The following is a 22914-nucleotide window of genomic DNA, read 5'->3' on the forward strand; positions in this document are numbered from 1 at the left end:
ATGGCAGGGACACCTCCCACTGTCCCAGGGTGTTCCCAGCCCTGTCCAGGCTGGCCTGGGACCCTTCCAGGCCCTGAAATCTGAAGCTCTTTCCAAGTCAGAAATCATTTTCCAAAGCTTCAATTTGACAAATTGGAAAAAATCTGTGATGCTGCCACAGCACATCATTTGAGGAATGAAACTCTCCTTAAATATGTACTTCAGCATTTAGCATCCTGAAAGTCAAAATTAGAATTAAAAAAAAAAAAAGAAAAAAAAAAGACATTAAAAAGAGAAATATTTCTTCTGACAGGAAAGATTTCCAACCCAAAGTGACTTTTCCCTGGGAGCTTTTCCATGAAGCCAATGTCCACTGCCAGCCCAGCCCAAGGGCACTGCCTTCCCTAGGCTGGCTCCTAAAGCTGCTGCAGTTTAGGCTCAGTTGCTGACTCTGGTCTATTATTAGGAAAACTTGGGGCATTATCTCTTTATGATCATTGCTTAATAAAAAAAAAATAATTAAAAAAAATTGTGGAAGCAGCATGTGGATTTAAAGATCATAAATCAGTTTGGATTGGAAGGGACCTTTAAAGGTCAGCTGGTCCAACCCCAAGGAATTCCCATAGGAACAGGGTTTCTGTATCTAGATTTTGCATGCATGTATTACTCCTTTTAGGAATACAGATCTCCCCAGGCAGCGGGTGAGGCTGCAGGGAGCTGGGCAAGCAGCAGGTCACAGGTGCCCAGACACCCCTGCTGCCCTGGGCCTCCTGCCAGCCTGGCCCAAGGTCCCTCTGAGCCCCTGCAGGGCCCCACAGAACCCCAGAGGCCAAACTCAGCCATTCTCCGGATGGATGGGGCAGAGCTCACGTGGCCTCACCACTGCCCAGAACTGAAAGCTCTGACTGACAGAGGGGCTCAGCTGGGACACCCAGGGAGATTTCCCCAGCCCTGAGGAGTCCCAGGCCAGGCTGCACAGGGCTGGAGCAGTGGGAGGTGCCCCTGCCAGGACAGGGTGGCACTGGGGGACCCCCTCCCAGCCCACCTGAGACGCAGGGATGGAGCAGGACGGGGACTGCAGGGCCAGGGCTGAGCTCTGATGCTGCCAAGGGACAGGAATTGCAGCTCCCCTGCCTGCCTGCACTTGAGAAGATGCAAAAGCTGCTCCCAGACCCTCATCAAAGAGGAATGGGGTCCCTGGGTGCCAGGACATGAACCCCGAGCAGGGGTGGAAGGGCTGGGGTGGCTTTGATCAGCCCTGCTCAGAGCACAGCCCCTCCTCATCTCTGGCAGCAGCAGCTCGCTCCCTTTCCCTCAGAAAAAGGCCAATCTGAATTTTTTAATACGTCAGGTTTCTCTCAGTGCAAATAAAGCTATTTAAAGATGCACAAAGTGTGAGTTCAAACTGCAACTCCTGACTTCCCGCAGAACAACCCGAGCTGGAAAAGCCAAGTTTGCCACAGAACAGAGATGAAATGGAAACTAAACAAATGAGCAAAGAGCACACATTTTCTGGCTAATTTTGTATTTTCTTTAGCTCTGTAAGGACAACAATAATGGGACAGGAATACCCCTGCTGCACCTTGCTGGCTACAGAGCTCAGGAGAGGTATTTTCTCTGATTATTGGAGTTTAAATGCTCTGGTCCTGCACAACAAAGATAAAACTGAAACCTGTTTTCATTTTATCTTTAAGCTTCTTCATGCAGATAAAAAAATAACCGAATGAAGCCTGATTTCCATGTTAAAGCTTCAGAGGTGTTATTTTTACAGGAATACATTAAAATGTGTTTGTACCAAAAAATGGGTTGAGACTGTTTATCTCAAAGTGATTTTTTTTTCCCCTTTTGCATAAGCAGCACACAGGTGCACAGGTGAGAAGGAAGAGGATTATTCATCCTCCCCACAGAGTGCACATCCTCTCAGAATCCACCTTGTGACACAAAGCACATCCCACTGAGTGACAATGTGCTCGGGGCACAGGGAGAGCTCGAATCAGAACAACAGGCACCTGAAAGCCCCTGAAATGCAAGGAATAAATGTCTGTGCTGCTGGGCAGCCCTGCCTGAGCCCCCAGCCCCAGCTGGGCACAGCAGCACCAGCAGGAGCACACGGCTGGGGATTCCAAGGGGGTTTCCCCCATTATTATCACAAAGACCAGGCAGGGATGTGAGTTTGGGCTCAGCAGGGTGAGCTGGGGAAGGGGAGGGCTCTGCTCCAGGAGCCAGGAGCAGGGAAGGCACCCCCATCCAGGCAGAGGCACAGGCTGCTCCCCTCCCTCTGCACGTTAAAAAAGGCAAAAAAAAGCACAAGGAGCATTTGGCATTTCAAACGACAGCCAAGGATGATTCACAACCTCAGCCAACACACTCATTTGGGAAGAAAAATATTCTGGAGAAAGACATATATTTTTTTAAATTGCTCCTTTCCCCTGTCCAAGTGAGTGTCTCTCTCTCACCCAGCCCAGCTCATGGTTTGGAAAGGCATCCCCTGCCCCAGGGCAGACAGAATTCCACCACTGCCCCTTGCCCATCACCTTCCTCCCTCCTGCCTTGAAAGGTTTTCCAAGTGGATTTCCTCACCCTCAAGGGGAATTCCTGCCCGAGGCCCAGCCTTGGCTCCCACTGCAGCCCAGCAGGGCGTGGTGCCAAAGCAGAGCCCACCTGAGCAGTGTCACAGCCCCAGTGTCACAGCCCCAGTGTCACAGCCCCAGTGTCACAGCCCCAGTGTCACCTGTGCAGGAGCAGGGCTGAGCCCCAGCCCCTGCTGCTGCTGCTGGCAGGGACAGTGCCTGTGCCAAACCCCACCCCAGAGCAAGCACCAAGGGGACAGCAGCACCTGCCTGCCCCCTCTGGGCTCACAAAACACCATTTCTGCAGCCAGCTGTCACCTTCTGTCCATGGGACTGGGATGGCAGCTTTGCCCTGCTCCTTTCCCTGCAGTCAGGGCCCATCCTCTCTCTGGAGGCCAAGGTTTTCTCAAAACCTGCAGGAGCCCACAGGCAGGGTCCCCCTGAGCTGCACAGCTGAAAACCATGGCCTGGCTTTCCCTGGAATCAAAAGCACATTTTGGATCCAGCACCAAGCAAAGAGCCTGGCAGCAGCCCAGGGCCAGGCTGGCAGGTCCCTGAAAGGCTCACCTGGAGCAAACTCACCCAGGCAGGAGGGCAAAGCTCAGCCCAAAGTCACCCAGGCAGGAGGGCAAAGCTCAGCCCAAACTCAGCCAGGCAGGAGGGGAAAGCTCAGCCCAAACTCACCCAGGCAGGCAGGAGGGGAAAGCTCAGCCCAAACTCAGCCAGGCAGGAGGGGAAAGCTCAGGCCAAACTCACCCAGGCAGGAGGGGAAAGCTCAGGCCAAACTCACCCAGGCAGGCAGGAGGGGAAAGCTCAGGCCAAACTCACCCAGGCAGGAGGGCAAAGCTCAGGCCAAACTCACCCAGGCAGGAGGGGAAAGCTCAGGCCAAAGTCACCCAGGCAGGAGGGCAAAGCTCAGGCCAAACTCAGCCAGGCAGGAGGGCAAAGCTCAGCCCAAACTCAGCCAGGCAGGAGGGCAAAGCTCAGCCCAAACTCACCCAGGCAGGCAGGAGGGCAAAGCTCAGCCCAAACTCAGCCAGGCAGGAGGGGAAAGCTCAGCCCAAAGTCACCCAGGCAGGAGGGCAAAGCTCAGGCCAAACTCAGCCAGGCAGGAGGGCAAAGCTCAGCCCAAACTCAGCCAGGCAGGAGCAGGACCCAGCGCTGGGCTGTTCCCAGGGAAGCTCAGCCTGGCTGAGCAGGCCCAGCTCCACGGGAGCTCAGTGCCCCAGGAATGATGCTCAGCTCTGCTCTCAGGGGCTCAGGGCCCTCCCTCGTTCCCCTGAGCCAGGAGGAGCAGGGTGCCACCAAAGGGTCCCTGCTCACCTCGGATCTCTGCCCCCCTTCACCTTCTCCTGCACTTCCCATCCCGCAGGATGAAGCACACTCCCACCTTGCTGGGATTTTGCAAGGCTTTTGAGGAAGACTGCTGAGCCTTCAGAAACTTCAGTGAGCCCTAAATTAGATTTTCATGCTGCAGAGAACATAGGGAAACACATTTATCTTTTGGGGAACTGCAAGAGAGAAGGCATTTAGGAAAGTCAGATAAAGCAGAGCTGGGAGCAGAGGATGTGCAGAGGGGCAGGAGGGACCAGGGCGAGGGTTTTAAACTGAAAGAGAGGAGATTTGGATCAGATATTGGGGAGAAATCCTTCCCTGGCAGGGTGGGCAGGCCCTGGCACAGCTGGGGCTGCCCCTGGATCCCTGGCAGTGCCCAAGGCCAGGCTGGACACTGGGGCTGGGAGCACCTGGGGCAGTGGGAGGTGTCCCTGCCGTGGCAGGGAGAGACCAGGATGAGCTTTAATTTCCCTCCAACCCAACCCAAGCACCCAAAAGAAAAGGTGCTGTGCAGCAGGAGGAACACCTGCCCACCCCAGGGAATGTGGAATTCTGGATTTCAGGCTCCCAGCTCCCCTTCTCTCCCTGCACAGGGCAGGGCTCAGGGCTCCCTGTGCTGGAGCAGGAGGAGGTGCCCAGCAGCCCCCCCAGCCCCTGCACAGCTGCACTCACAAAGGCTCAGTATATTTAGATGCTGCTGCAGTTCCACTTGAAATCAAAGAAAAGCTCTGCAAAACTGTTTTTGCTTTTTTTTCTTTTCCTGCTGCTGCTTCCTTCCTGTGGCTTTCTCCTCCACCACAGCAGCAGCACCTGGGGAAGCTGTGAGGCTGATAAATAAAACTGATAAATAAAGCCTCTGCACAGACCAGACAAGTTCTTTCCAAGGCTGGGGCTATTTTAACCAGAAGAGCTCTTGGCAGAACGGGCCCTGCTTGTCCCACTTGTGCTCCAGGGTGACTTTCACAATTCCCTCCAGTGTGAGCCCAGATCCCAAAGGGCTGAGAGCTGCCCTGGGAGGATCCCTGGCAGGGATGATCAGGCAGAGCCCCCCAGGTCCTCACCTGCCCCAAGGCAGCAGCACCTCCTCACCCTGGCAATGCTCACCTGGGCAGGTGACCCCTGGAACTTACCCCAGACTCCCTCTGCTCTCACAGCTTGTGCTCTACCACACTCCTGGTTTCCAACAAACGGCCCCAAGGCCTTATTTTTCTGTCTGAACAGCCTAAGCAGAATAATCACAGAATCATGGAATGGTTTGGGCTGGAAGGACCTTAAAGCCCATCCCATTCCACCCCTCTGTTGGGCAGGGAAACTGCCCAGTAGACCAGGTTGCTCTGACCTAATAATAATAATAGAATTGTTAAATAATAATATTATTATTATAACTGGACTTCTCAAAGAAAATTCCAGTAACTCCCAAGCCAAATTGCACCCAGGATGGAAATTTCCTGATGACTAAAGCCAAGCATGCCATAGGTTGTGAGTCTACAGACAGCAGTGTTTCCCTGAAGTGTTTCACAGGTTTAAAGCTTGCTGCAGACTCCTTGGATCTGTGGGTACATCAATTGATTTAAATACTCTGAGTAAGTGTAGAATGAACCTTGCCATCTTAGATTGGTAATTAGCTTAGATTCATAATTAAGCGCCTGTTGTGCTTATAGCAAATCCTTTGAGTCACTTTATAAATGTTAAATTAGTCAACTGATTAAGGCCTGCTATTGTGGTGTTGATGGAGCATTGCTAAACCCCCCAGGCCTGAGGCACTGATCATTCTGAAGCTGAGCCTGGTGCTGGGGCTGCTCTGACCCCCAGGGCTGCAGGGGAGGCTCTCCCTCCTGCTCTGCACCCCTCCTCCTGTGGCCAGCATCCACTCCAGCCACTGCACACTGATTTAAACCTGACTTGAACCCGATTTCCCTCCACATGCTCTGCCTAGGTAGCAACAAACCAAAATGTGCCATCCCTGGGCTGCTGCAGGGTCCTGGTGCCCAGCCTGGCACTGCAGGAGGAGCTCAGAGCACAGCTCACCCTGCTCCCTGCAGGGCTGGGTGTCCATCACAGCTCAGTCTGTGTCCAGGGGCTGCACTTCAGAGCATTGCTCTGAGTAAAGGCAGCAGGAGCTGAGCAGAGCCCTTCCCCAGGAAACAGCACACGGGGTGGGGGATGAACCATTGGTGTGGAATTGTGGGCTTTGGAGCCAGGGGAAAACAGGGCACACAGGGCATGGCAGCCATGGGAGGGGATGGCATCCATGGGATGGGATGGGATCCATGGGAGGACACTGAGCTCTGCCCTAGCCCAGGCTGGCCCTTGGAGCTCCTGGGGACACTCCATGGGATGGGATGGGATCCATGGGAGGACACTGAGCTCTGCCCCAGGCCAGGCTGGCCCTGGCCCTCAGGGCTCCTGGGGACACTCCATGGGATCCCTGCAGGCTGCTCCATCCTGAGACTGGGCACACCCCAGGGTTTTACAGCACAAACCCTCCCACAGCTCCCCCAGAGGGCTGAGCACAGAGGCCAGAGGTACTCACCCAACCCCAGGCACGACACTCTCAGCCCAGACTTGCCAAGGTTTCTGGAAGAAAAAGAAAATAATTAAAGACTGCAGTTCAGCCCTTGAGGGACACACAACATAACCCCATGGGGAGCCAGCAGCTGAAGGGGACAAGCCACAGCTTTTGCCCAAAGGTGGGTTTTCCTCCAAAAGGGGCACATCTCCCATGGTGGGCACCCAGGCTGGGGAGGGGTGGATGTGCTGCCATCCTCCTCCTCCTCCTCCTCCCTGAGTGCTCAGGGCTGCCAGTAAACCCAAACCCTTCCAGCCCTTGGACAGCACAGCCAGGCTCTGACCTGTGCTTCCAGCCCGTCCCATTTTCCACACTGGATTTCCTGGCTGGTTCAGGTTTTCATTCCTACAGCTCCATTTCCCTGAGGAGCATCCTGGGGGGGCAGGAGGACCAGCCCAGCACCAGCCAGACCCTGGGGCAGGACTGCCCCCCTCCCACCACTCCAGAACCCCTTAACACACTGCTGCACCCAAAATTCAGTGCTGCTAATGGGGATTTCAGCTGCTGGGAGAACAGGAACCTGGCCTGCAGGTCTGTTTGAAAAGCTGCAGCTGCATCTCCAGCCCCACGAGCCCCCAGGCTCACAGCACAGCTAGGGCAGGCACTGACCTCTTTTTTTTTGTCTGTGTGTTCTATTTTTTCTTCTTTATGCCTTTTCTAGTTTTCCTTCCTTTTTTCCCTTTTTCTTTTTTTTTTCCCCATCTTTTGAGTGCAAACACAGCTGGAGCCTGCCCACCAGCAGCACAAATCCTCCCCATCCTCCCCAGCACGACTGGAACCCTTGGGAGGTTCAAAGGCAAAGCCCCAGAGCTGCAGCACTGAGGGCAGGAATCCCAGGCTCCCAGACCCATGGGATGGGGATTTCTGCATTCCTTCTGGACACAGCCCACCCACCCCAAAACACCCCTTGGAGTCAAGTGCTGCTGCTCATTCCCTCACAGCTTCCAATTATTTTATAGGTTTTTAATCCTATTTCTCACCAACCTGATCTTTGCTGTTCAAAGTCTGTGGGCACAGCTCAGCCATGAACTCCTCTCTCCACATAAATATCAATACACATCTACACATGCACCCTTTATATATATTTGCACATATACAAATATATTTTACATACCCCCTTTGCACACATGCCCTTCAGCTCTATGCATATACAGATCCTTTATGTGTAACCTTTTATGGAAATACCCACATATACCCTTTAAATCTCTATATCCATGGGCACACCCTTTATATAAACCCCTTCTTATATCTACACACAGAGATATTCCCAGTACCTATGTGCAAATGCAGATCCTCTCCATACACCCCTGTATATATCCCTAGATAAGTCCATTTGTAGGAACACACGGTGTGAGTGCATTTCTGAGCTGTTTCCCTGCATTTACAGCATTCACCACCCCTGGCAGTGGGATCAGCCCAGCCCCCAGTGATGGTCCTGTCCTTCCCCACAGCTCCCCTGTGCCACCACGCCAGGGCTGCTCCCCCCCTTTTGGGGTAAAACACACCAGGTTTGCTCCAGGGAGCAACACCCAGCTCTGTGAGGAGCCTGCCCAGCCAACAAATGCGGGCAGGAATGCTGTGTTTGGATTTCCAGAGCTCTGCCATTTGCTCAGCACACACCTGACCCGGATATTTGGGAAATTGATGCTGGAAATGCCAAATCCCCGCAGGGCCAGGTCCCTGTGCAAAGGGAGCTGGGAGGTGCTGGGCAGGGGGATTGCTGAGCCCATGGGGCAGCCTGGAGACACCCCCGGGTGTGCAGAGAGCCCCCAGCAGCACAGGGAGCTGGTCACACTGGGGGGAACTGGCCCCAGCAGCACAGGGAACTGGTCACACTGGGGGAACTGGCCCCAGCCCTGGGGCTGTGTAAGAGCTCACTGAGCCCAGCCCTGGTTCCTCCTGCAGGGCAGGAATTTGTCATTCAAGACCTGCTTCTCCTCTGCCTCCCAAAGCAGAAGAAACAAACCCACACAAACCCACCACGCAAATACTCACATATATCTCCATCTACACCCGTTCTGCAGCAGCCAGGAGGATGCAGATGGAGACAGAGCAGACAGACAGACACACAGACAGACACGTGCCTGAAGCTGCACAATTGCCAAGTACAATCAATGGGCTGTCTCCAAGTAACGGGGCAGTAAAAGCTCTTTGTGCTTGCCTTGCACTTATTCTGGGCTCGGGGACAATGAGGCAGCTCCGTGCCTGCAGCTGAACTGGCAGCAGCCCCACAGCTCCCCGAGGATGGCTGTGCTGGGTGCAGGGCCTGGGAGGTGCTGGGGATGGGAACAAATCCCAGCCCATCAGGACCATCTGCTCTGGCTGTGCACAGCTGAGCATCCTCCTGGGAAGCTGCTGGGTGCCTGTGCCAGTGAGCTCAGGGTGCTCACCTGGAGCTGCTGGGCTCCAGGGGCTCCAGGAGAGCTAGAGAAGAGGGAATGGCTTCCCATTAGTGGGAATAGTGGGTTAGTGGAATATTGGGAAGGAATTCCTCTCTGTGAGAGAGCAGCTATTAGTGAGGACAAAGCAGGAGCCTCTGGTCTCTGAGGATCAGGTTGCCTGGCCAAAGCAGCTGATTGAAAGTCAGCTCTGATCCATCCTCTCCTGTTTTCCATTAGCACAGCCAGTGTGCTGCTGCTGCCGAGAGCCCCCTGTGCTTTGTGATGGCTCTGCTGCCACAGATCAGTGCCCAGCACACAGAGAACACAGGGTTTATCTGTGCTGGGCCCCAGCCCTGCAGCCACCCCGCTCCCCCTCACACAGCCCCCACCCCCAGGCTGGAACTGCCTCCTTTTCCTTGCCTTAACCCCAAACTTGCACCACAAGCCAGGCCTGGAGGTGCTCAGCACCTCAGCTTGGAATTCTTTTAAAGCCAGAGCCCAAAGCCAAGCAGCATCACACTGCTGTGCTGCCCAAAGCTGGGCTCCAGCTGAGCCAAGCCTGGGCCTGCAGAGGCCTCACAGGGGGATGGGACAGGGAAAGGGGCACAAGGAGAGGTTTTGGGGCAGAGCATGGCACAGCCCCTCTCGGTGCCCTCAGTGGAGCTGTACAAACATCCTGAGGCCACCAAAACCTCCAAGGCAGGACAGGTGCAGCCACCTCAGCCCACAGAGCCTCAGGGCACTGCTTTATTCTGGGGAGAGAAGGGACACCCCAGTCCTTCTGCTGTTTGTAGCTCTAAGATGCATTTTAACTTCACTTCAAGCCTTTCCAGCCTCCTTCCCCAGGGAGCAGCCTTGGCACAGGTGAGCACAGTGGCTGTGCTGGTGCCTGGCACTGACCAGGGGACAGCCAAGGACAAGGGGACCTCAGCCCCCAGAGCCCTGCTCCCCAGGCCCGGTTTAACCGGGCCCCTCCGCTCCCCCAGGCCCGGTTTAACTGGGCCCCTCCGCTCCCCCAGGCCCGGCTTAACCGGGCCCCTCCGCTCCCCCAGGCCCGGTTTAACCGGGCCCCCCCGCTCCCCCAGGCCCGGTTTAACCGGGCCCCTCCGCTCCCCCAGGCCCGGTCCAGCCGGGCCCCTCCGCTCCCCCAGGCCCGGTCTAACCGGGCCCCCCCGCTCCCCCAGGCCCGGTCTAGCTGGGCCCTGCTGTGCTGGCAGCACCCAAGGGTGCCATTTCCCTGCCCAGCAGCAGCCTGGGCTGGCAGCAGGTCCCTGCAGCACAGCCTGGCGAGCAGAGCCAGCTCTGAGTCACAGCAAACACAGCCTGGAGCCTGGCACAATGCTGGAAACGCCCCGGGGCACCCAGCAGGGCTGGCATCTCCCTGGATTAGGCTTTTCCTCACCCCTGAGGGATCCTGGCAGGCTGGGCAGGAGCCCTGCAGGGAGCCAGGGCAGCATCCCCAGGAGCTGTGCCAAGCCCACAGAGGCAGGTGCCAGGCAGGGAAAAGGCTGGTGAGGAGCTGTGAGCCCAGCCCGGGTGGCACCTCCCTGCTGACAGGATCCCCAGGGCTGGTCACCCCCTCTGCCAGGGACAATGCCAGCCATGCTGCTCCTTCCTCATCCTCACCCACACCAGGGCCTCCATGCCCACTGCCTGCTGGGGTTCTTGTTCCCTGGGATGAGCTCAGGGATTTGCCCCAGGTGGGCACCAGCTCTGCAGCTGGAGGGGCCATTCCAGCTGCACAGAGACCTGGAGAGCCCTGGCCAGGCTGCAGCAGAGGGCAGAGCCCTCCCTGGCAGCAGGGATCACATCTGGGCTCGCAGGCTCTGACCCACCCTGGCTCAGTCCCAGCACACACACAGCTCCTCAGCCCGTGGGGACCACAGCTGGCCCCCACAGAAACACCACAGCCCAAAGCCACCCCAGTCCTCCCCACACTGCAGAAATGCTGCTCAGAACAGACACTTGGGCTCTGCTTCAGAGCTGGAAAAGCCCAAGTTCATTGTTTTGTTAAATGCAGGGGGCTCAGGGGCTGACACCAGCCTGTGCAGGACACGGAGGCACCAGATCCAGCCCTGAGCTGCAAAACCCTCCAGCTCCTCAAATCTGGGGGAAAAGCCATCATTTTGCTTGTCAGCCACCTAACTGCAAGGAGATGATGGGCAAAACCAAGGAAAATCCTACAGAGAGGCACCCAGTTGGGAGTGCTGGGTGAGGAGGCTCATTCTGTGGCCAAAGAAAGCACCAGGGTCCAACATGCACACCAAAGGGCAAGGTGACCATTTGTAGCTTCAGGAGCCCTGAGGTTCAACATCAGAAAGTCAAAAATGGCACAAAGGGAAAGGGAGAACTAACACATCCTGCAGCAGCACAGAGGTATCTGGGATAAAACCTGACAGCAAAAAGACGGGGAAATATCACAGGTTTCCAAGAGTCTTCTAACTGAAGTCAACATTACACACATAATCCAATCTTCAACCAGGGCCACATTACGAGGAAAAATCCCCTGGGATTTGGTTTCACCCTCTCTTGCTCCTGGGAAGTGGATGCTGCACAGAATCCTGCCTTAAACCAGCAGTGCCCAGCCTAAACCTCCCTCAGCACAGGGCAGCAGCGAGGACTGAGCGTGACATGGAAAATTCCCAGCCCTCCTTGTGCCTTTCCCTCACCCCATGCCTCCTTCATGCTTTTCATGGGAGTTTGGAGTGGAATTATTCCCTGGGAAGGACAAGTGCTGAGTGTGCAGGCAGAGCTGAAGGAGAACGAAAGGAATTGCAATGTATATATGTACATAGAGATGTGGGATGAGCCCGGAGCAGAGAGCTCCCAGGGGAGCAGGCACAGGATCCTGGGGAGCCAGGAGAAAGGAGAACTGGAGAGCAGGGCTGTGGGAGGAGGAGGCTCAGCTCTGGCAGACAAATCGAGGCTTTAGGAGAAAAACCCAGCGTGGTGACATCTGTGTGACCACCCACTGCTGAGGCCACAGGGACAGCAGAGCCCTGCGGGGAACACGGGCACTGCAGAGGGGACACAGCCAAGAGGCTCTTCAGCCAAAGAAAAGAGAGAAATCAGGGGTGAAACATCCCTGCAAAGCACCCCGTGCCACAGAAAACAATTGTAATTGTGAGGCTGTAATTAACTCTGGAGCAGGGGAATGGTGAGAGCCCAGCAGGGGCACCGAGTGCTCTGCAATGGCTGGGGGAGCTGGGAGCAGCCCCAGGGGCTGTCCCTGTCCCTGCAGGGCCACCTCCATCCTCCCAAACACAGCCCAGCCCCAGGCAAACCCCTCAGCCAGCAGCAGGGAAGGGCAAGTCCCCTCCTTGGGATGCCTCACCATCCATCTCCCAATTCCCTTCCTCAGGAAACCTTCACCATCCATCTCCAATCCCCCTCCTCTGGAAACCCTCACCATCCATCTCCCAATTCCCTTCCTTGGGAAACCCTCACCATCCACCTCCAATTCCCCTCCTTGGGAAACCCTCACCATCCACCTCCAATTCCCCTCCTTGGGAAACCCTCACCATCCATCTCCAATTCCCCTCCTTGGGATGCCTCACCACCCATCTCCCAGTTCCCTTCCTTGGGAACCTTCACCACCCATCTCCCAATTCCCCTCCTTGGGAAACCCTCACCACCCATCTCCCAATTCCCCTCCTTGGGAAACCCTCACCATCCACCTCCAATTCCCCTCCTTGGGAAACCCTCACCATCCATCTCCAATCCCCCTCCTCTGGAAACCCTCACCATCCACCTCCAATTCCCCTCCTCAGGAAACCTTCACTATCCACCTCCCAGTTCCCCTCCTTGGGATGCCTCCCCACCCATCAGCCCAGCTCCTGCAGGGCGCACGGAGCTGGAGCAGCAGCACAAACCCCACACAGGCACACAACCAACACCCACCCCCTTCCCTGGCAGAGATTTATGGCCTGAGACACTTGTGCTGCTTAATTACCTCGTTAACCTACAACGGTTCCTGTGTCCTTCAGGGACAGAGCAATTACAGCACAACACATTCCCAGGTGGGGATTTGCTTCCCTTCACTGTTTGGAGCAGGGACAGTTTGGGCTTGGCCTCTCCAATTAACACCCCCCAAATCAGCCCAAACCTTCCCTTCCCCTGCAGCATTCCCAGCTGGAGGGGATCAGAATAACCATCCTAGCTGCTTGTTTATCTGTGTATCCATCCATCTATCCATCCATCCATCCATCCATCCATTGATTTATCTATCCATTCATCCACCTTCCTTCCTTCCTTCCTTCCTTCCTTCCTTCCTTCCTTCCTTCCTTCCTTCCTTCCTTCCTTCCTTCCTTCCATTTATCTATCCATTCATCCATCTATTGATTTATCTATCCATCCATTCCCCCTTCTATCTATCTATCTATCTATCTATCTATCTATCTATCTATCTATCTATCTATCTATCTATCTATCCATCCATCCATCCATCCATCTCCCATTTATTCACCCACCCGTCTATCAGAAATGAGACAGAAAAGGAGAGGCTTTTCCCCCTATGCAAAACCAGAAGTTTTAAATAAAATCTCTGCAATAACACATACAATGACTAAAACATTTCTGAGTCCACACCCACAGAAGAACCTCCAGGCTTGGGAGAGCTCCACAGAATTCACATAAAGCTGCTTTTGGCTCCTTCCAAGCCTGGTTTCATTGCCCTGTGTCTGTGCTTGTGCCCACAGCAGCCAAACTCTACCAAAATAAAACCTGAGGGGATGGTCCCAGCGCAGGAACCCGGGGGCAGGTGACCCCCAGGGGACCCCTCACACACCCCCTTGCAGGTGGGGGATACAGCCAAACTGGGGAAATCATGGCACAGCTTTCCTGATATAAACTGCACAGAGTTTGTCTTATTGCTACAAAAATATAAAAAAAAAAAAGTAAAAAAGTCACTGCTCCTGACGCTGGTGGTAGGAAAACAACGTTGCTTAGAAACATCCCCATCAGGGCTCCAGAACCGCTCCTTTCTGTACAGAAAATGAATAAAATATGTAATTTATTCCCTGAAAAAAGAGACTGTTTCAAGAGACACCAAATCCTGATGAAAGCAGAGACCCTCCCCACTCCCTCTCCTGTTGCAGCTTGTCTGGTGTCCCTCATTTGTCACCTGTGGAGTGGGGACAATGACACCTGGCTTGGCCTTGACCCCAGTTCCATCCCTGGCTCCTGCAGGGGAAAATAACAGAATCCCAGAATCCCAGAATGGTTTGGGTTGGAGGGACATTAAATCCCCTCCAGTGCCACCCCTGCCATGGCAGGGACACCTCCCACTGTCCCAGGTGCTCCCAGCCCCAGTGTCCACCTGGCCTTGGGCACTGCCAGTTTCTCTGGGCAGCCTGCGCCAGGGCTTCCCCACCCTCTGAGCAAAGAATTTCTCCCCAGCATCTAATTTAAATCTCTCCTCCTTTCGTTTCAACTGTTCCCCCGTGTCCCATCACTGCCTGTGTCTAAAGTCGCTCTCCCTGCACGTCCTGGAAGATGCTCAGCAGGTGCTGACACCTCGGGTACATCCATTTCTCACCATCCACAGGGGTCAGGCTCGCAGGGAGCCGAGGCTGGGCCCTACGGAGCTGCTAATTGTCGCCGTTAATTAACTTGGGTGCTTTCCTGCTCTCAGCGCCGGGTTCCTCCGCTCCCTTGGCTCCCAAAGCCCTGCGGCTCTCGGGCCGTCAGCAGCTGCCCCGGGCCGGGCTCCGGTGGCAGGAGCTTGTCTCTGCGTGCCGTGGGTGGCAGGAGAGGCAAATAAAGCTTTCTGTGTCACGTCGGGAGCAAAACACTTCCCAAGGCACACAGCAGCTCGCCTGGACTGCCACCCGTGCCGCGGGGATTGCAGCGACAGAGCAGCAGCTCTGGGCTGGCCCGGGACTGCAAACCCCGAGTTTTGCCCCGGGATTGCAAACCCCTCTGCTGCACGGATGGGGGTGATGAGCACCCCGGGCAGGGACAAAGCCCAGCGTTCCCACTGCTCTGGGGGTGCTGCAGAAAGCGCTCACTGCTGGCTTCGGCGAGGATGGGGTTAAAGCCGTCAATAATGCAAAATAAAAAGGGTGGGGTGGAGCAAACCCTGCTGGGCAGCTTTGCTTGCTCTGGCACAGCCCCCCTGCCTGCTCGTGCCTCGGAAATATCCCCTGCTCCTAAATGGGACCTGTCTCACCCCAGTATGACCCAAACTGCCCTGTCCCATCCACGGAGACAGCCCAGCTGAGAGGGGCCCTCCTGTCCCCACAGTGCCACCTCATCCCCACAGTGCCACCTCATCCCCACAGTGCCACCTTGATCCCCACAGTGCCACTGGTCCCCCACAGCATCACCTCATCCCCACAGTGCCACCTGTGCCCACAGCATCACCTCATCCTCACAGTACCACCTGTCCCCACAGTGCCACCTTGATCCCCACAGAGCCACCTCATCCCCACAGTACCACCTGTCCCCACAGTGCCACCTCCTCCCCACAGCAGCCCGTGGCCCTGGCACCTTTGTGTGCCCAGAGCAAGGCACCACATCCAGCCAAGGTTCCCTGTGTGGACAGAGGTGAGGAGAGCTCCAGGCCACAAAGCTGCAGCACAGACACAGAACCAGAATCACAGACTGTCCTGAGCTGGAAGGGACCCACAGGGATCACCCAGTCCCAGCCCTGCCCTGCACAGCCACCCCAGCAATCCCACCTGTGCATCCCTGACAGCATTGCTCTGGCTTGATGAAGTTTGGATGTTTATGCAGAGCACCAATTTCAGGGATTTTTTACCTCTGTTCCCAACTGATGAGCAGCACAGATAAACACACAAAGCTGCAGCAGCTGGACCAGCGTAGGTGGCCCAAGTTGTGCAAGCTGAAAACGCAGATTTCTGCTCTTCTTGAGCACGTGCATCCTTCACTTTGCTCTGGCACTCAATCTGACACCTGCACTGTGTGACTGCGCTCGTGTTTGCTGCTCTGCACACTGCTGTGTGATCTCCTACCTGTTACAGAAACGAGAGGGAGCTGGATGTGGGTCTCGTGCTGCAGTGGCAGTGCAGGGGGGAGCCCCTGGAGCAGAGCTGCCTCCCTGCTGGCAGGGCAGGATCACAGAACCCCAGAATGGCTCGGGGCGGGAGGGACCCTAAGGATTGTCCCATTGCACTCTGCCAGGGGCAGGGACCCCTTCCAGTGTCCCAGGCTGCTCCAAGCCCTGTCCAGCCCAGCCTGGGACACTTCCAGCCCGTGCCCACCCCAGGTGTCCCTCTGTGCATCCTCCTTGGCACACAGGCCCTGCTGCAGGCAGGACAGGGATGTTCAGGGTTGGGTCAGTGGCACAAACCAGGGAACTGCTCCTCATGCAGGAGCTGCAGAGACAAGACAGGGCCGTGCTGACAGGCTGGGAAGGCACTGGGGGAGGCAGGAGGAGGCTCCCGAGCAGTGGGCACCCAGCTGGGCACCCAGCCCAGGCACGGATGGCACAGGGGACGAGCAGGTGCCTGAAGGGCGCCCAGCCCCCGTTCCCTGGCTCCCTCCTCACTTCCCAACTCCCCTCCCAGCTCGCAGGGCCATGGGCTGTGTGGGTGGGCGCCTCAGCTGCAATTCCCCAGCGCTTCCCTGGGCTCAGTGCTCGCACAAGTTGCAGATGACGCATTAAATGTAGATAAGGCAGAGGAGATGGCCCCGAGCCCGCGGCCACCGAGCCCGCCCAGAGCTGTGCCCGGCTGCCCGGGGACCCCCAGAGTTGTGGGGCCACCGGGGATGCCGGGGTGGGGGTTTCATGGGAACAGCTCCTGCCCAGGACCTTTCCCATCCCAGCCCAGCGCATCCCGGCACATCCCGGCACATCCCAGCACAATCCCAGCCCAGCCCAGCGCATCCCAGCCCATCCCATCCCTGCCCATCCCATCCCAGCCCATCCCAGCTCAGCCCACGGCGCTGCCCCCGCTGCGCTTTGTCACCGGCCCGACCCCGGCTGCGAGGGATAAAAACCCTCTTTGTCATTCTGCAGCGAGGTTTTTAAAGTGCAGGGTTTCAGGTGGCTGAGGGGATTACGTGTTCCGTGCAAAACACCCTTGATGGAATCGAGTTACTGCCAGAAATAAGGGGAGCAGGGAGAGCTCCATCCCGTCCCGTCCGTGCGAGGGGTGATCGCTGTCCCTGCTGTCCCCAGCGTCCCCTGGGGTCCCCAGCCCTGCTGGGGATGGACACAGAGCCCTGGGACACGCCCTGCCCTGCCCGCTGACCGCATCCCAAGTTCTGGAAATCAGCATCCGAGTCATGCCTGCGTGCATGCAGGGGGCACAGCCACCAAACCCCTCGGGGCTGGAAGCAGAAATGCCACCTGCCCTCCTGTCCATGCCACCTCACACCCAGAGAGACAAACCAAAACCAGGAAAAGCCTCTCAGGGGTTGCCTTCCCCATCCCCTGGCCCACCGTGGGAAGCATCAGTCACCGAGCTGAAGTGGGTGATCAGCTGGAAATGAGAACCAGGAACTTTCTCCGTAGTCAATAGAGGCTGATTCTGACACAGCCCCGGGGCTGGGGAAGGGATCTGAGCAGCCCCAGGGGAACTCTGGGCTCTCAGCACAGCTCCATCCCACTGGCATCCAGCAGCACCCTCAGGGATGGCCCGGGAAGGGGACACTGCCCTTTGGAGGGACAATTTATCCTTGCCACAATAGTTAGGTAAAGGTGATTTGCAGGAGTTGTTATAAAAACAAGCAGCCTGAGGTAGGGGAACCACTGGGGAAAATAATGGAATTTATGTTTTAACTCCTGCACGGGACTTTCAGTTTTTAACAGAGAAAATAAATTTTTTGAAAGATTTGAAGAAATGCTGAACAAGGGCCTGGAGGGACAGGGTAGGAGGGAATGGCTTCCCATGGCCAGAGAGCAGGGATGGATGGAATACTGGGAAAAAATCACCACGTTGGACAGGGCTTGGAGCAAGCTGGGAGAGTGGGAGGTGTCCCTGCCCATGGCAGCCCTTCCAACCCAGCCCACTGTGGGCTGCTTTGATGGCTCTGAGAAGCAGCTGCAGCAGTTTCCCAGCCAGCACAGCTGAAGATGCTTTTCTGTGTCAGTTTTTATGGTGAATTCAATGCCAAAAGGAAAATATAGGTATGCCATAGAACTTTTATGACTTCATCCTCAAAATATCTCCAGAGCAGCTTGTTTACATGAAGGGCACGTTTCCCTGGTGGCTCAGGAGCTCTGAGGGCAGATCCAGAGCCCAGCCCAGCCCTCCTGCCCTGCACCCTCTGTGCACAGACAGCACCCCCTGTGCTGTGGGCCCTGCACAGGCTCTCATACCAACCCTGAATTTTGTAACCAAAACCAAGGATAAGCCTGCTCCGGCTTCCCTCTTGAGCAGCTGCCAGGGACAGGGCACCAGGACTTCAAAGGGGCATCCAGGAGCTTCAGGACCTTATTTTCCATAAGCTTCCTGCTTCTCCTGCTCCTCACACCCCGTGTCCCAGTGATTATTTCTGTTCTGGGCAGAGCTTTGCCAATAAACATCTCCCAAAACTCGTTTGCAGAGCCCTGAGGGAGCACAGGGCCAGCCCAGGCAGGGATCAGGACACCAGGCCCTGCTCCCCTCCTGTCTGAGCTGGGTTTATGGTGCTACAAAAATAGTTTGAGAACCAATTCAAACTCATTTCGATGCTTCGAGGAGCAAGTCCCACCCAGGGCATTTTCCTTTCCTCAAAGACAATTAATTTCTTAACAAACACATTCTACAGAAGGCATTCTGTAGCCTTAGTCTGAAATAAAAATAAGCACGCTCAAAATTCCAATTGGATTTTGCCAAAGCAGCCAGGCTAAAATAATACATTTGAAATGTCTTAAACTGTGCGCTTCCCAAGTAATTAAATTACAGCCTTCCTGCACGACGGCTCCTCTCCCATCCATTTAAGCATTAGATTAAAGCTGTCAGGCAGCCTTTAGATGGAAAATACCAGGCTGCAGGGAAGGAGGGTGGAGCAGGCTGGGTTTGAGCAGCTGTGGGGCAGGACCTGGCCCAGCCTTGGAGGTGCCCCACGCAGGGGACAGCCACCACTGCCACTGCCACTGCCACTGCCACTGCCCAGACAGGGGACACGGGGCTGGGGACACACGAGGGGCACTGCTGGGACAGCCACTCGTGGGGCATGGGGACAGAGAGCTGCAGGTGATGGGGACAGCGCCCGTGGGTGACAGGGAGAGTCATCCATGGGTGACAGGGACATCCAACCGTGTGTGACAGTGACACCCACCCACGTGTGACAGGGACATCCAACCACGTGTGACAGGGACACCCACTCACAGGTGACAGTGACACCCACCCACGGGTGACAGGGACACCCAGGGGTGACAGGGAAACCCAGGGATGGCAGGGACACCCACTCACAGGTGACAGGGACACCCACCCATAGGTGACAGGGGGTGACAGGGACACCCAGGGGTGACAGGGACACCCACCCATGAGTGACAAAGGATGACAGGGACACCCAGGGGTGGCAGGGACACCCACCGACAGGTGACAAGGGCACCCAGGGGTGGCAGGGACACCCAGCCATGCCCTCGTCCCGCCTGTGCCCCCTGGCCATGGGCAGCTCCACACCGCAGCCCCCACAGTCCCAGTGCATTATTTAAAATATTCCTCCAATCCCATCGTTCTCCTCATGCAGAGCTGAGCCGTGGGAACCCTGCCCTGCTCTCCTGAGCTCCCCTCGGGATCACAGCAGTGCCCGGTGCCCACAGTGCCACCCACACGGCAGGCAGGGCTGTCCCAGGGCTGTCCCCAGGGCTGTCCCCAGGGCCACGCCGGGCTGGGAACGGGCAGGGCAGGGCAGGGACAGGCAGGAAGGGAAGGGCAGGGCAGGCACCGCCCAGCAGAGCCAGCTTAGCTTCCCCTGGCACCTGGAGGAGGAGATCCACCTGCAGTGCTCACACCAGCACAGGCACCTGCAAAGGCCCCGATTGCCAGGGAATTGTGGAATTGCTGAGGTTGGGAAGAGCTGGGGAATGGCAGAGCCGGCCCCAAGGCAGCAGTGCCAGGCACAGGGGCCCTGCCCAGCCCCGGGCACTGCCCTGGGTTTGGAGGGGAGCTGTGGGTGAATGTGTGTCCAAAGCTCACCTTGCAGTGTGAGGAGAGCAGAGAAATCCAGACCCCTCCAAACCCCAGGCTCACCTGGGAGCTGCGAACTCCCGGGAGCCCCTGGGAAGGTGAAGGCAGCACAAATCAGCAGATTTTGTTTACTCAATGGTTCCTTTTCCTTCCCCTCTGAGTTATTCCTGCCTCCTTTGTAGCCATGATAAGCTACAGTCCTAGGGGGAAAAGCATTGTGAATTCAGCGTAAATCCATTCTGTTCACTGGATTAATCTTAATTTGCAGCAGGAAAATGAAGATCAGACGATGAGCCATAAAAGTCAGCCTGATGAGGAGAGTACTGAAACAATATGGAACTCGATACCAAAATAATTGTGCCATTTGCATGCGAGAGTTTAAAACTGCTCGTAATTGCAGCAAGACTTAAATAAACCACAATTTCCTAAATATGTGAGGTAGTTATTATGGTTAATGCTTGGAAAATGAAACGCAGGGAAAAGACACAGCTCCCGGAACGCTGCTAAGAAATACCTGCTTCCACTGACACCCCTTGGCAAGCACAAGACAGCCCAGAATTCCCAAGGGAATCCCGCAGCCCAAGGTGACCCGTGTGCGTGTCCCAGCCCGTCGGGCCGGGCTGCTCTGGGCTCTGCAGGGCACCCAGCGCCAGGCGCTGCGCGATGCCCCAGCGGGAATTGGCATTTTAACAAAAGCCCTTCAGCTCCAGCCCCGGGGCGCGCTCGGAGCGGGGAGGGACGGCGGAGGCCGGGGGTGCTCGGTCCCTCAGACACAGCCGGGGCTCCGCAGGGCTCCCATCCCTCCTCCTCCTCCGCCAGCGCTCGGCAGCTGCGCCGGGAACCCCTCCAGGAAGGGCTCGGGATGTTCCGCGCAATCACAGAATCATCGCAGCCGAGGAAGGGACTCCAAAGCCCTCCCAGTGCCACCCCTGCCATCCACCCCAAGCTTCCACCGCCCCGGGCTGCTCCAGCCTGGCCTTGGGCACTGCAGGGATCCAGGGGCAGCGCCCTGTGCCAGGGCCTCCCCCTCACAGAGAACAATTCCTTCAAAAAACCTTCTATAAATCTCTCCTCTTTCCCAGGGGATGAGGAAGAAAGCAAACTTTACTTCTCAAGGTTTATCTGCCCAGATCACCTTTACGTAATTCCAGTGTCAGCAGCTTTTGTTCCGCAGATCCTTCCCTGTACCTTCACCGTCCCCGCACGCTCAGCTGCCCTCAGATTTGCAAACAGTGCTGGGGAGGGACACAGCCCTTTTCTGCCCTCCCTTCTGCGTTATTCCCTTGTTCTTCAGCTCTTATCTTACAAACGCTAGTAACACCTCTCCAATGAGGGGAGATTCTCACCCCTTTGGGTAGGAAGGATGGGTTTCCCCTCGGGGGATGGTGCCCGGCCTCTCCTCACCCTGCCCAGGCTCCCCGGAACATGAACTCCACCACTTCGCCTTTGCAGATAAATTTTTTTGTTTAGGCTCGCGCCGCAGTTAATGGTCAAAGCTGCCTCCATCAATTATGGATGAGCACAAATAGAGAGTTGTGCTCTGTAAATTGGGCCCCTCGTGCCCATGCGCGGGCAGGGCTCGGCAAAAAGGGTTATTTGTGAACTGCTGATGGCCCCAAATCCCGGACACATCCCAGCACAGCCCAGCTCCCAGCACATCCCAGCTCCAGACACATCTCAGCACATCCCAGCTCTCATCACATCTCAGCTCCGGGCACATCCCAGCACATCTCAGCTCCCAGCACATCCCAGCACATCCCAGCACATCCCAGCACATCCCAGCACATCCCAGCTCCGGGCACATTCCAGTTCCCATCACATCCCAGCTCCGGGCACACCCTGGGCACAGAGCAGGCTCCTGGGTACGTGGGGCGCTCTGGGCAAGGCTTGCAGTGCTGCAGCTGCGATGGATAGGGGTGGTATCAAAGAATATGGGAATTCTAGAATGGTTTGGGCCACACGGGACCTTAAAGACCCTTGCCAAGGCATCCACAGCCTCATTGTAAGAACTTCTTGCAGAGGTGTGATGGGAAGTCTGAGAGCAGGCAGGCCGGTGCCAGTCTCACTTGGAGAAGTTTTTCCTGCAGTAGCAGCACCACGTCTCAAACAGCCCCCAGCACCAGCAGCAGGGCTGGATCCATTTTACTGAGAAGAATTTTAAGGAAGGTACGGCAAATTAGGAGGGAGCAGAGGCGGGGCAGTGACCTGTGGCTGGCCCAAAGCAGGGGCAGAGCCGGGCTGCCGTCCCTGCTCCCGCCGTGCATCACCTCGGGAGCAAAGGCTCATCCTTTGTCTCCGGCAGCGGTGCGGCAGATTGCAATTTCCCAAGCCGAGAGCTGCAACCGCATCCTTTTCAAAGAAAGGCTTGAAGTGATCCCAGCTATTCCCCCCGAGCCTCCGGGCCGGCTCCCCAGCGGGACTGAACTGGAGCATTACAAAGGATGAAGGAGAGCAGCCCTGTGCCCGTTCGCCTGGCGCAGGAGGAGGCAGCGAGGCCGTGCCCGGCGGGGACAGCGGCGGCGATGCCTGGGAGCCCCTGTCCGGCTCTGCCACAGCCGGCCGGGGAGGAGGCCAAGCGCAGAGCTCGTTTTGCGAAGGCAGAGCCGAGGTTTGCTCAGGTGAGCGCCGCGGGGACGCACCTGAGCCCTCGTACTTGCAGCTGTTCCCCGGCGGATGAACGCGTTTATTCCCGTAAACTTTTGCCTTTCATATTGCAATTCGCTCCCCGAGCTGGAGCGGGGCCAGAAACATGTCACCCGCTGAGAAGCCCCCGAGCTGGCTCCTCTCCCGCCCCCAGCCCTGTCACAGGCGTAGTCGCTGTCTCTCCCTTTTACATAATGGCAGCGGATGGGGAGCGCTGTCCCGGGGGAGGCGGCCGGGCCCGGAGCATCCCGAGCGGAGCGGGGCTCGGGGCAGCCCTGCCGGGGGCGCGGGGGGCGGCTCTCGGTATTTTTAGCGTCAATCGAGGGCCAGCCTGGCTGGGGTGGCGTTTGGAG

The 22914-nt window shown here is 56.6% G+C and overlaps 1 protein-coding gene across 2 annotated transcripts in view; it reads right to left on the minus strand.

Moving 5' to 3' along the window:
• Positions 1 to 22914, minus strand: part of KCNAB1 (potassium voltage-gated channel subfamily A regulatory beta subunit 1) — a 43681-nt gene that overhangs the window by 16883 nt on the left and 3884 nt on the right. The window contains exons 1-2 of one of the 2 annotated variants that reach the window (XM_077184242.1): positions 15515 to 15537; positions 6418 to 6461 (exon numbers count right to left, since the gene is read on the minus strand). In XM_077184242.1, coding sequence (XP_077040357.1) covers positions 6418 to 6461; positions 15515 to 15534 — 64 coding nt within the window. In that variant the 5' untranslated portion in view covers positions 15535 to 15537. Of the gene's footprint in view, positions 1 to 6417; positions 6462 to 15514; positions 15538 to 22914 lie in introns of those variants that run through there. The other variant, XM_054639174.2, reaches the window with a different exon arrangement.

This window comes from Agelaius phoeniceus, chromosome 10 (genome assembly GCF_051311805.1).
Source record: "Agelaius phoeniceus isolate bAgePho1 chromosome 10, bAgePho1.hap1, whole genome shotgun sequence".
Taxonomy (NCBI): domain Eukaryota; kingdom Metazoa; phylum Chordata; class Aves; order Passeriformes; family Icteridae; genus Agelaius; species Agelaius phoeniceus.